The sequence below is a fragment of the Scyliorhinus canicula genome, chromosome 18, assembly GCF_902713615.1.
Source record: "Scyliorhinus canicula chromosome 18, sScyCan1.1, whole genome shotgun sequence".
NCBI lineage: Eukaryota > Metazoa > Chordata > Chondrichthyes > Carcharhiniformes > Scyliorhinidae > Scyliorhinus > Scyliorhinus canicula.
In genome coordinates, this window is record NC_052163.1 from 70,306,946 (window position 1) to 70,321,272 (window position 14,327).

Consider the following 14,327-nt stretch of genomic DNA (forward strand, 5'->3'; position numbering starts at 1 on the left):
CGGAGATGCGGAGTTGCGGAGGAGGCTGGATGTTTTCCATTTCGCTGGATGGCTGCTTGCTGGTCGTTGCAGATTCACTCGAGGGAGGTTCGTTAGGATTAATAGTACTCTGGTACCATGATGTGTTAAGCAGGTTGGTTCGACTGCAACTGGATGCAGTGAAGCTAGAAACAGACGTCTGACACAGGAAATGATCCAACACTGTTTTATTTAACTAGTGGCTGCTGTACATGTTCAGCTATGGGATGACCCTCTACTAATCTAACTGATGACCTCTTACTGGCTTGACCAGACTTACTAGCTACCGCATGGTAATAGTGCTCACTAGCTTGTGCACTCTGACTGTCTCAGTAGCTAGGTCCTGCTGGTTCCTGAGAGAGGGAGAGTCTTAATGCCCTGTGGGCTTTATAGTGGTGGTGTCCCGTCTGGTGATTGGTTGTTCTGTGTTGTGTGTTCATTGGTCATCCTGGGCGGAATTCTCCGATCCCCCGCAGGGTCGGGGAACTGCCCGGGGCCTGCGCAAATCCCGTCCCCGCCGTGGCCGGAATTCTCTGCCACCCGGGAATCGACGGGAGCGGGAATCACGCCCCGCCGATTGCCGTGCCCCCCCGCGGCGATTCTCCGGCCCGCGAAGGGCCGAAGTCCCGCCGCTGACAGGCCAATCCCGCCGACGTGGTTTAAGCCACCTCTGTGCCTGCGGGATTGACGGCGCGAGCGGGCACCTGGGGTCCTGGGGGGGGGGGGGGGGGGGCGCGGGGCGATCGGATCCCGGGGGGTGCCCCCACGGTGGCCTGGCCCACGATCGGGGCCCACCGATCGGCGGGTGGGCCAGTGCCGTGGGGGCACTCTTTTTCTTCCGCCGCCGCCACGGCCTCCACCATGGCGGAGGCGGAAGAGATAACCTCCACCGTGCATGCGTCGGTGGTCATGTCAGCGGCCGCTGACGCACCGGCGCAAGCACGGACCGGTGAAGGCCTTTCAGCCAGCCCCGACGCCGGGCAGCGTAGCACCAAAGGCCGTTGCCGCCAGTTTTGGAGCCACTCCGGCGCAGGCCTAGCCCCTAAAGGTGCGGAGAATTCCGCACCTTTGGGGAGGCCTGATGCCGGAGTGGTTGGTGCCACTCCGCTACGCCGGGACTCCCCGCCCTGCCGGGTAGGGGAGAATTTCGCCCCCTGTGTGTCAATCACTGCCTGTCTGCATTATATACATGAGTGGATATTATGACAAACTCCACCTTGACTTCACCTTCAGTCACCACCTCTAATTCTTCCCTCCAAGCTCCTCAGTGTCCAACTTTATTTTGATTATTTACCTTCATGACGGACTTTAGGATGTTGTGTTTACTTTGTCAGTACAAATATTTCATGTGAAGTGTTCAAATGGGTACCGGCACATGTCGGACATCAGGCTGAACATAAATCTCCTGTTAGCAATCAAATATTATCCAGCTCTGTATGATTTAATACAAGTCAAGGTCAGTTTTCTGATTGGCACCTCTGCAGTGGAGCCATTTACCCATCAATGCCTAATGTTGAGCAACATCAATCTGACATAAAATATTTTCTTTCCTCAGGCCCAGCAAATGACTATTCAAGCCATGTCAATAAGTCAGCAACAACAGCAGGAGCAACAGAAGAAGAGACAGAAGGAGCACCAGCCCGTCTCTAATCCCTCGAAGGCCACAACCCCACCCACAACCCCACCCACAACCCCACCCAAAGTTAGCACTAAACCCATTCTACCTGCTCCATCCCAACGACCAAATAAGGCCAGCGTGAAGAAGGAGCCTATTGTTAATAAAGAAGTCCCCAAAAGAAAAGAAGCGCCTCCTCGAGAAATGGTACTTATTTTTATCATGTTATTCTTCCCACCCCATTGTGTCAGGTAGCAGGACAGTCAGGACTGAACCTCAGCATCACTTGTTCTTTTGGGTTAAGTTGGAAAGACTGGGTTTGGACCTGACCTATTCCATGAACTTGAGAAGCAGGTCAGCTGGGGTAAATATGGCCTCAGACTATTTTCTTCCATTCGCCGACGGGGTAGGAGAGTCAATTTTCCTACTTTCTGTCAAGTAAATTTAGGTGTTAATACACCATATTCATGTATTACTGAGATGTGCCATGCTATTGATGTATTTGTGTGTATGACAATTAGGGTAACAGTGAAGTAAGGCATCATTTTAACAAATAATAGACAGGATTTCATGAGAATGAATTGATTCTACAGTGACCTTTATGAAAGAGAATGTCAGCCATGTAAGCATATTCAATGGTAGCACTCTCACCTTTAGAAGATCAAGGTTCAACTCCACCTGCCTCCCCCTCCACTCCAGAGACGCGAGGACACATGTTGACATTTGAATGTAGTAGTGAAGAAGTGCTTCACTGTCTGTCAGTTAAAACAAAGCCCTGTCTGTCTCCTCAGAGAGATATGAAAGATCCTGTGACACCATTTCAACTAGGTTGTTTCCTGTTGTCCTGGTCAATAATTATCCCTCCTCTCACATCGCCAAAACAGATTTAACTGGTCATTATCACATTGCAGTTTGTGGGATCTTGCTGTGTCCAGGTTGGTGGCTGTTCCCTACATCCTGGCAGCAGCTGTACTTCAAAAGTTTTAATTAAGTTCTTTCTTTCTGAAGCAGCTCCAAGTCAGAAAACCTGGCTTGAAAGAGTTTAATGTATCACCTTTGAGACACATAATCAGAATCACAGATTAATACAGCACAGAAGAGGCCCTTCAGCCCATTAAGTCTACATTGACACATGGAAAACACCTCACCTGTTACCTAATCCCTTTTGCCAGCACTTGGCCCACAGCCTTGAATGTTAAGATGTGGCAAGTGCTCAACCAGGTACTTTTTAAAAGATGTGAGGCAACTCACCTCTCTCTCCCCACCCCCCCCCCCCCCCCCCCCCAGGCATTCCAGACCGTCGCCACCCTAATGGCTTTTACTCAAATCTCCCCTAAACTTCCTTCCCCTGACCTTGAACTTGTGTCCCCTCGTAAATGACCCTTCAACTAACGCGAACAGCTGCTCCCTATCCACCCTGTCCATGCTCCGCATAACCTTGTACACCTCGATCAGGTCACCCCTCAATCTTCTCTGCTCCTGCGAAAACTACCCAAACCTATCCAACCTCTCTTCATAACTTAAATGTTCCATCCCAGGCAACATCCTGGTGAATCTCCCCTGTACCCTCTCCACTGCAATCACATCCTTCACATAGCCATCTACGTCATTTACATAAATGACAAACAACAGGGGACCCAGCACAGATCCCTGTGGTACACAGCTTAATTTTCTTGTTTGTCTGTCTGGATTCAGATTGTCAGAAGAATGGTCATTTATAACCTCTCTCTGTAGGATGTCCCGGCTGTGAACAATGATATCGCTGAGGAGTCGACCTTGGATCAAGTTGAATCTTTTCAGCAGAAACGGAATTTCTTTCAGAAATTGGGTAAGAATTAGAAACACAAGAAGGCCATTCAGCCCATCAAGCATGTTCTACCATTGTTAAATGATGGCTGACCCAGATCTGAACTCCTTTAATCCAGTTTGATTCCATAATCCTCAATGCCTTTACCCAACAAAAATACCTTTACTCAATAAAAACTTAACAATCTCAGTTTTGAGATTTTCAGTTGACTTCAATGGGGGAAGAGAGTTTTGGATTTTCACCACTCTTGTGCAAAGAAGTGCTTACTGAAATCACACTTCTCGTTCTGGACTCCCCCAACCAGATGAAATAATTTATCTCTAACTTGCCAATAAACTCCTTCAATCATCGTGAACATCTCAATTTGCTCAGTCCTCATTCTCCACTCAAGTCGATGTGAGCCTAGTCCATATAAGCTGACCTCATAATTCAAGGATTTTACAATGACAGCACAGTGCAGAAGGAGCCCATTCCATCCATCATGTTTGCACTGGGTTTCAGAATGAGCAAATCAACTTGTTCCATTCCACCTCCTCCCCGTAAGCCTGTACATTCTTTCTTTTTAGACAGCAGTCTAATTCCCTGGCAGTGCATAACCGCTCACTGCGTGAATACGTATTTCCTCATGTCATTATTGCATCTCTTACCAATTACTTTAAATCTGTGCCCTCTCATTCTTGATCCTTTCATAAGAGTGAACAGTTTCTCCCCGTCTACTCTGTCCAGACTCCTCATGATTCTGAACATCTAAATCAAATCTCCTCTCAAACCTCAACACCAAGGAAAAGAGTCCAACTTCTCGAATCTCTCTTCATAACTGAATCTCCAATCCCTGGAACCATTCTCATGAATATTTTCTGCACTCTCTTCAATGCTTTCACATCCTTCCTATAGTGCGGCACCCAGAACCGGGTGCATTACTCCAGCTGAAGCCAAGCTGTGGCTCCAGCTGGGCCTTGAAAACCTTGATTTGTGCCTCACGTTCTCCAACATCCAATCATATTATAATCACTGTTAACTATATGTTCCCTAATTTAGATTGTAGATGAATTCTGACACAGCATCCATCACTAAATCTAGTATGACTTGTCCTCCTGATAGTTCAAGAACATATAAGGCTGGGTCTGCTTATTACTGTTAACCCTGAATCAGCAAAAAATAAATTCCAAGCTAATCGGGCTCCATGGGGTGGGATTCTCTGATCCTGAGGCTGTGTTGACGCCGTTGTAAACGCCGTTGCGTTTTACGACAGAGTCAACAGGCCCCAGGAGCAGCGATCCTGACACCCACAGGAGGCCAGTATGGCACTAGAGCGACCCACGCCGCTCCAGCGTCAAATGGGCGCAGCAGGTCTGTGTAGGTGCGCACTGAAACCGGCGCTCACCGGAGAATCAGCGGACTGGCACCGCAACGCATCGCACGATTTGCGTCCAGCCCGGCGATTCTTCGACTCGGCGAGGGCTGAGAGAATCCCGCCCCATATCTGCCGAGTTACTGTTTGGGTACAGGCTCTTCAATGGAACAGTTTTCTGACTGGAACCCCTACTTGTTTGTCACTGAAATAAAATAGGTTATTTGAATTGAAATTTGGAATTGAAAGAGAGGTTAATCCTAACTTCTCGGCATATGGATCAAAGGAAAGATTTCAATCCACAAATAATAAACGTAACTGGGATCTACATTCCCTCAATCTCTACCAATGGAATAACATACACTCCCTCACTCTCCAACAATGGAATAACATACACTCCCTTACTCTCCAACAATGGAATAACATACACTCCCTCACTCTCCAACAATGGAATAACATACATAGAACATAGAACAGTACAGCACAGAACAGGCCCTTCGGCCCTCAATGTTGTGCCGAGCCATGATCACCCTACTCAAACCCAAGTATCCACCCTATACCCGTAACCCAACAACCCCCCCCTTAACCTTACTTTATAGGACACTACGGGCAATTTAGCATGGCCAATCCACCTAACCCGCACATCTTTGGACTGTGGGAGGAAACCGGAGCACCCGGAGGAAACCCACGCACACACGGGGAGGACATGCAGACTCCGCACAGACAGTGACCCAGCCGGGAATCGAACCTGGGACCCTGGAGCTGTGAAGCATTTATGCTAACCACCATGCTACCGTGTTGCCCCAACTCCCTCACTCTCTACCAATGGAATAACATACACTCCCCACTCTCTACCAATGGAATAACATACACTCCCCACTCTCCAACAATGGAATAACATACACTCCCTCACTCTCTACCAATGGAATAACATACACTCCCTCACTCTCCAACAATGGAATAACATACACTCCCTCACTCTCCAACAATGGAATAACATACACTCCCTCACTCTCCAACAATGGAATAACATACACACCCTCACTCTCCAACAATGGAATAACATACACTCCCTCACTCTCCAACAATGGAATAACATACACTCCCCACTCTCTACCAATGGAATAACATACACTCCCTCACTCTCCAACAATGGAATAACATACACTCCCTCACTCTCTACCAATGGAATAACATACACTCCCCACTCTCTACCAATGGAATAACATACACTCCCCACTCTCTACCAATAGAATAACATACACTCCTCACTCTCCAACAATGGAATAACATACACACCCTTACTCTCCAACAATGGAATAACATACACTCCCTTACTCTCCAACAATGGAATAAAATACACTCCCTCACTCTCCAACAATGGAATAACATACACTCCCTCATTCTCTACCAATGGAATAACATACACTCCCTCACTCTCCAACAATGGAATAACATACACACCCTTACTCTCCAACAATGGAATAACATACACTCCCTTACTCTCCAACAATGGAATAACATACACTCCCTTATTCTCCAACAATGGAATAACATACACTCCCTTACTCTCCAACAATAGAATAACATACACTCCCTCACTCTCCAACAATGGAATAACATACACTCCCTCACTCTCTACCAATGGAATAACATACACTCCCTCACTCTCTACCAATGGAATAACATACACTCCCCACTCTCTACCAATGGAATAACATACACTCCCCACTCTCTACCAATGGAATAACATACACTCCCCACTCTCTACCAATGGAATAACATACACTCCCTTACTCTCCAACAATTGGTTTACTAAGGAAGTTGAAGCACTTGTCAAGAGGAAGAAGAAGGCTTATGTTAGGATGAGACATGAAGGCTCAGTTAGGGCACTTGAGAGTTACAAGTTAGCCAGGAAGGACCTAAAGGGAGAGTTAAGAAGAGCGAGGAGAGGACACGAAAAGTCGTTGGCGGATAGGATCAAGGAAAACCCTAAGGCTTTCTATAGGTATATCAGGAACAAAAGAATGACTCGAGTAAGATTAGGGCCAATCAAGGATAGTAGTGGAAAGTTGTGTGTGGAATCAGAGGAGATAGGGGAAGCATTAAATGGATATTTTTCGTCAGTGTTTACACTGGAGAAAGACAATGTTGTCGAGGAGAACACTCAGGTTCAGTCGACCAGGCTAGATGGAATTGAGGTTCAAAAGGAGGAGGTGTTAGCAATTTTAGAAAATGTCAAAATAGATAAGTCCCCTGGGCCAGATGGGATTTATCCTAGGATTCTCTGGGAAGCCAGGGAGGAGATTGCAGAGCCTTTGTCCTTGATATTTATGTCGTCTTTGTCGACAGGAATAGTGCCGGAAGACTGGAGGATAGCAAATGTTGTCCCCTTGTTCAAGAAGGGGAGTAGAGACAACCCTGGTAATTATAGACCTGTGAGCCTTACTTCGGTTGTGGGTAAAATGTTGGAAAAGGTTATAAGAGATAGGGTTTATAATCATCTTGAAAAGAACAAGTTGATTAGCGATACTCAACACGGTTTTGTGAAGGGTAGGTCATGTCTCACAAACCTTATTGAGTTTTTTGAGAAGGTGACCAAACAGGTGGATCAGGGTAAAGCTGTTGATGTGGTGTATATGGATTTCAGTAAGGCGTTTGATAAGGTTCCCCACGGTAGGCTATTGCAGAAAATAAGGAAGTATGGAATTGAAGGTGATTTAGCGGTTTGGATCAGTAATTGGCTAGCTGAAAGAAGACAGAGGGTGGTGGTTGATGGCAAATGTTCATCCTGGAGTTCAGTTACTAGTGGTGTACCGCAAGGATCTGTTTTGGGGCCACTGCTGTTTGTCATTTTTATAAATGACCTGGAAGAGGGTGTAGAAGGATGGGTTAGTAAATTTGCAGATGACACGAAGGTAGGTGGAGTTGTGGATAGTGCTGAAGGATGTTATAGGATACAGAGGGACATAGATAAGCTGCAGAGCTGGGCTGAGAGGTGGCAGATGGAGTTTAATGCGGAAAAGTGTGAGGTGGTTCACTTTGGAAGGAGTAACAGGAATGCAGAGTACTGGGCTAATGGCAAGATTCTTGGTAGTGTAGATGAACAGAGAGATCTCGGCATCCAGGTACATAAATCCTTGAAAGTTGCCACCCAGGTTAATAGGGCTGTTAAGAAGGCATATGGTGTGCTAGCCTTTATAAGCAGGGGGATTGAGTTTCGGAACCACAGGGTCATGCTGCAGCTGTACATAACTCTGGTGCGGCCACACCTGGAGTACTGCGTGCAGTTCTGGTCACCACATTATAGGAAGGATGTGGAAGCTTTGGAAAGGGTTCAGAGGAGATTTACTAGGATGTTGCCTGGTATGGAGGGAAGGTCTTACGAGGAAAGGCTCAGGGAATTGAGGTTGTTTTCGTTAGAGAGGAGAAGGCTGAGAGGTGACTTAATAGAGACATATAAGATAGTCAGAGGGTTAGATAGGGTGGACAGTGAGAGTCTTTTTCCTCGGATGGTGATGACCAACACGAGGGGACATAGCTTTAAATTGAGGGGTGAGAGATATAGGACAGATGTCAGAGGCAGTTTCTTTACTCAGAGAGTAGTAGGGTTGTGGAACGCCCTGCCTGCAACAGTAGTAGACTCGCCAACTTTAAGGGCATTTAAGTGGTCACTGGATAGACATATGGATGAAAATGGAATAGTGTAGGTCAGATAGGCTTCAGATGGTTTCACAGGTCGGCGCAACATCGAGGGCCGAAGGGCCCGTACTGCGCTGTAGTGTTCTATGTTCTATGTTCTAATGGAATAACATACACTCCCTCACTCTCTACCAATGGAATAACATACACACCCTCACTCTCCAACAATGGAATAACATACACTCCCCACTCTCTACCAATGGAATAACATACACTCCCCACTCTCTACCAATGGAACAACATACACTCCCCACTCTCTACCAATGGAATAACATACACTCCCTCACTCTCTACCAATGGAATAACATACACACCCTCACTCTCCAACAATGGAATAACATACACTCCCCACTCTCTACCAATGGAATAACATACACTCCCCACTCTCTACCAATGGAATAACATACACTCCCTCACCCTCGACCAATTGAATAACATACACTCCCTCACTCTCGACCAATTGAATAACATACACTCCCTCACTCTCTACCAATGGAATAACATACACTCCCTCATTCTCGACCAATAGAATAACATACACTCCCTCATTCTCGACCAATAGAATAACATACACTCCCTCACTCTCCAACAATGGAATAACATACACTCCCTCACTCTCTACCAATGGAATAACATACACTCCCCACTCTCTACCAATGGAATAACATACACTCCCTCATTCTCGACCAATAGAATAACATACACTCCCTCATTCTCGACCAATAGAATAATATACACTCCCTCACTCTCCAAAAATGGAATAACATACACACCCTCACTCTCCAACAATGGAATAACATACACTCCCTCACTCTTGATCAATAGAATAACATACACTCCCTCGTTCTCGACCAATAGAATAACATACACTCCCTCACTCTCTACCAATGGAATAACATACACTCCCTCATTCTCGACCAATAGAATAACATACACTCCCTCATTTTCGACCAATAGAATAACATACACTCCCTCACTCTCTACCAATGGAATAACATACACTCCCTCATTCTCGACCAATAGAATAACATACACTCCCTCACTCTCTACCAATGGAATAACATACACTCCCTCATTCTCGACCAATAGAATAACATACACTCCCTCACTCTCGACCAATGGAATAACATACACTGCCTCATTCTCGACCAATAGAATAACATACACTCCCTCACTCTTTACCAATGCAATAACATACACTCCCCACTCTCTACCAATAGAATAACATATACTCCCTCACTCTCCAACAATGGAATAAAATAACTCCCTCACTCTCTACCAATGGAATAACATACACTCCCTCATTCTCGACCAATAGAATAACATACACTCCCTCACTCTCCAACAATGGAATAACATACACACCCTCACTCTCCAACAATGGAATAACATACACTCCCTCACTCTCGACCAATAGAATAACATACACTCCCTCAGTCTCGACCAATAGAATAACATACACTCCCTCACTCTCTACCAATGGAATAACATACACTCCCTCATTCTCGACCAATAGAATAACATACACTCCCTCACTCTCTACCAATGGAATAACATACACTCCCTCATTCTCGACCAATAGAATAACATACACTCCCTCACTCTCGACCAATGGAATAACACACACTGCCTCATTCTCGACCAATAGAATAACATACACTCCCTCACTCTTTACCAATGCAATAACATACACTCCCCACTCTCTACCAATAGAATAACATATACTCCCTCACTCTCCAACAATGGAATAACATAACTCCCTCACTCTCTACCAATGGAATAACATACACTCCCTCATTCTCGACCAATAGAATAATATACACTCCCTCACTCTCTACCAATGGAATAACATACACTCCCTCATTCTCGACCAATAGAATAACATACACTCCCTCACTCTCTACCAATGGAATAACATACACTCCCTCATTCTCGACCAATAGAATAACATACACTCCCTCATTCTCGACCAATGGAATAACATACACTGCCTCATTCTCCAACAATGGAATAACATACACTCCCTCACTCTCTACCAATGGAATAACATACACTCCCCACTCTCTACCAATGGAATAACATACATTGCCTCATTCTCGACCAATGGAATAACATACACTCCCTCATTCTCGACCAATGGAATAACATACACTCCCTCATTCTCGACGAATGGAATAACATACACTCCCTCACTCTCTACCAATAGAATAACATACACTCCCTCATTCTCGACGAATGGAATAACATACACTCCCTCACTCTCTACCAATAGAATAACTTACACTCCCTCACTCTCTACCAATAGAATAACATACACTTCCTCATTCTCGACCAATAGAATAACATACATTGCCTCATTCTCGACCAATGGAATAACATACACTCCCTCATTCTCGACCAATGGAATAACATACACTCCCTCATTCTCGACCAATAGAATAACATACACTCCCTCACTCTCTACCAATGGAATAACATACACTCCCTCATTCTCGACCAATAGAATAACATACACTCCCTCACTCTCGACCAATGGAATAACATACACTGCCTCATTCTCGACCAATAGAATAACATACACTCCCTCACTCTCTACCAATAGAATAACATACACTTCCTCATTCTCGACCAATAGAATAACATACATTGCCTCATTCTCGACCAATGGAATAACATACACTCCCTCATTCTCGACCAATGGAATAACATACACTCCCTCATTCTCGACGAATGGAATAACATACACTCCCTCACTCTCTACCAATAGAATAACATACACTCCCTCATTCTCGACGAATGGAATAACATACACTCCCTCACTCTCTACCAATAGAATAACATACACTCCCTCACTCTCTACCAATAGAATAACATACACTTCCTCATTCTCGACCAATAGAATAACATACATTGCCTCATTCTCGACCAATGGAATAACATACACTCCCCACTCTCTACCAATGGAATAACATACACACCCTCACTCTCCAACAATGGAATAACATACACTCCCCACTCTCTACCAATGGAATAACATACACTCCCTCACTCTCCAACAATGGAATAACATACACTCCCTCACTCTCTACCAATGGAATAACATACACTCCCCACTCTCTACCAATGGAATAACATACAGTCCCCACTCTCTACCAATAGAATAACATACACTCCTCACTCTCCAACAATGGAATAACATACACACCCTTACTCTCCAACAATGGAATAACATACACTCCCTTACTCTCCAACAATGGAATAAAATACACTCCCTCACTCTCCAACAATGGAATAACATACACTCCCTCATTCTCTACCAATGGAATAACATACACTCCCTCACTCTCCAACAATGGAATAACATACACACCCTTACTCTCCAACAATGGAATAACATACACTCCCTTACTCTCCAACAATGGAATAACATACACTCCCTTATTCTCCAACAATGGAATAACATACACTCCCTTACTCTCCAACAATAGAATAACATACACTCCCTCACTCTCCAACAATGGAATAACATACACTCCCTCACTCTCTACCAATGGAATAACATACACTCCCTCACTCTCTACCAATGGAATAACATACACTCCCTCACTCTCTACCAATGGAATAACATACACTCCCCACTCTCTACCAATGGAATAACATACACTCCCCACTCTCTACCAATGGAATAACATACACTCCCCACTCTCTACCAATGGAATAACATACACTCCCTTACTCTCCAACAATGGAATAACATACACTCCCTCACTCTCTACCAATGGAATAACATACACACCCTCACTCTCCAACAATGGAATAACATACACTCCCCACTCTCTACCAATGGAATAACATACACTCCCCACTCTCTACCAATGGAATAACATACACTCCCCACTCTCTACCAATGGAATAACATACACTCCCTCACTCTCTACCAATGGAATAACATACACACCCTCACTCTCCAACAATGGAATAACATACACTCCCCACTCTCTACCAATGGAATAACATACACTCCCCACTCTCTACCAATGGAATAACATACACTCCCTCACCCTCGACCAATTGAATAACATACACTCCCTCACTCTCGACCAATTGAATAACATACACTCCCTCACTCTCTACCAATGGAATAACATACACTCCCTCATTCTCGACCAATAGAATAACATACACTCCCTCATTCTCGACCAATAGAATAACATACACTCCCTCACTCTCCAACAATGGAATAACATACACTCCCTCACTCTCTACCAATGGAATAACATACACTCCCCACTCTCTACCAATGGAATAACATACACTCCCTCATTCTCGACCAATAGAATAACATACACTCCCTCATTCTCGACCAATAGAATAACATACACTTCCTCACTCTCCAAAAATGGAATAACATACACACCCTCACTCTCCAACAATGGAATAACATACACTCCCTCACTCTTGATCAATAGAATAACATACACTCCCTCGTTCTCGACCAATAGAATAACATACACTCCCTCACTCTCTACCAATGGAATAACATACACTCCCTCATTCTCGACCAATAGAATAACATACACTCCCTCATTTTCGACCAATAGAATAACATACACTCCCTCACTCTCTACCAATGGAATAACATACACTCCCTCATTCTCGACCAATAGAATAACATACACTCCCTCACTCTCTACCAATAGAATAACATACACTTCCTCATTCTCGACCAATAGAATAACATACATTGCCTCATTCTCGACCAATGGAATAACATACACTCCCTCACTCTCTACCAATGGAATAACATAAACTCCCTCATTCTCGACCAATGGAATAACATACACTCCCTCACTCTTTACCAATGGAATAACATACACTCCCTCACTCTTTACCAATGGAATAACATACACTCCCTCACTCTCTACCAATGGAATAACATACACTCCCTCATTCTCGACCAATGGAATAACATACACTCCCTCATTCTCGACCAATAGAATAACATACACTCTCTTATTCTCGACCAATGGAATAACATACACTCCCTCACTCTTTACCAATGGAATAACATACACTCCCTCATTCTCGACCAATGGAATAACATACACTCCCTCATTCTCGACCAATAGAATAACATACACTCCCTCACCCGTTACCAATGGAATGGAAACAAACCTGTTGGACTTTAACCTGGTGCTGTAAGACTTCTTACTGACCTCGCCCCAGTCCAACGCCGGCATCTCTACATCTTGGAATAACGTACACTCGCTCAGGCTCTGACAATGGAAAACATACACTCCCTCACTCTCTAACAATGTTTCAGTGTTTAAAACAGCGAGAGGCGAGCCGGGTGTTTCCAGTTTAAAACAGCGAGAGGAGAGCCGGGAGTTTCCAGTTTCAAACAGCGAGAGGAGAGCCGGGAGTTTCAGTGTTTATAACAGCGAGAGGAGAGCCGGGAGTTTCAGTGTTTGAAACAGTGAGAGGAGAGCCGGGAGTTTCAGTGTTTAAAACAGAGAGAGGAGAGCCGGGAGTTTCAGTGTTTAAAACAGCGAGAGGAGAGTCGGGAGTTTCAGTGTTTAAAACAGCGAGAGGAGAGCCGGGAGTTTTACTGTTTAAAACAGCGAGAGGAGAGCCGGGAGTTTCAGTGTTTAAAACAGCGAGAGGAGAGCCGGGAGTTTCCAGTTTAAAACAGCGAGAGGAGAGCGGGGGTTTCAGTGTTTAAAACAGCGAGAGGGGAGCCGGGAGTTTCAGTGTTTAAAACAGCGAGAGGAGAGCCGGGTGTTTCAGTGTTTAAAACAGCGAGAGGAGAGCCGGGAGTTTCAGTGTTTAAAACG

At 44.9% G+C, this 14,327-nt stretch overlaps 1 protein-coding gene across 1 annotated transcript in view; it reads left to right on the plus strand.

Moving 5' to 3' along the window:
* The window catches only part of myo15b (myosin XVB), a 709,406-nt gene that overhangs the window by 466,141 nt on the left and 228,938 nt on the right, over positions 1–14,327 (plus strand). The window contains exons 38-39 of the mRNA XM_038776546.1: positions 1,574–1,840; positions 3,368–3,461. Of these exons, the coding sequence (XP_038632474.1) occupies positions 1,574–1,840; positions 3,368–3,461 (361 nt within the window). The remainder of the gene's footprint in view (positions 1–1,573; positions 1,841–3,367; positions 3,462–14,327) is intronic.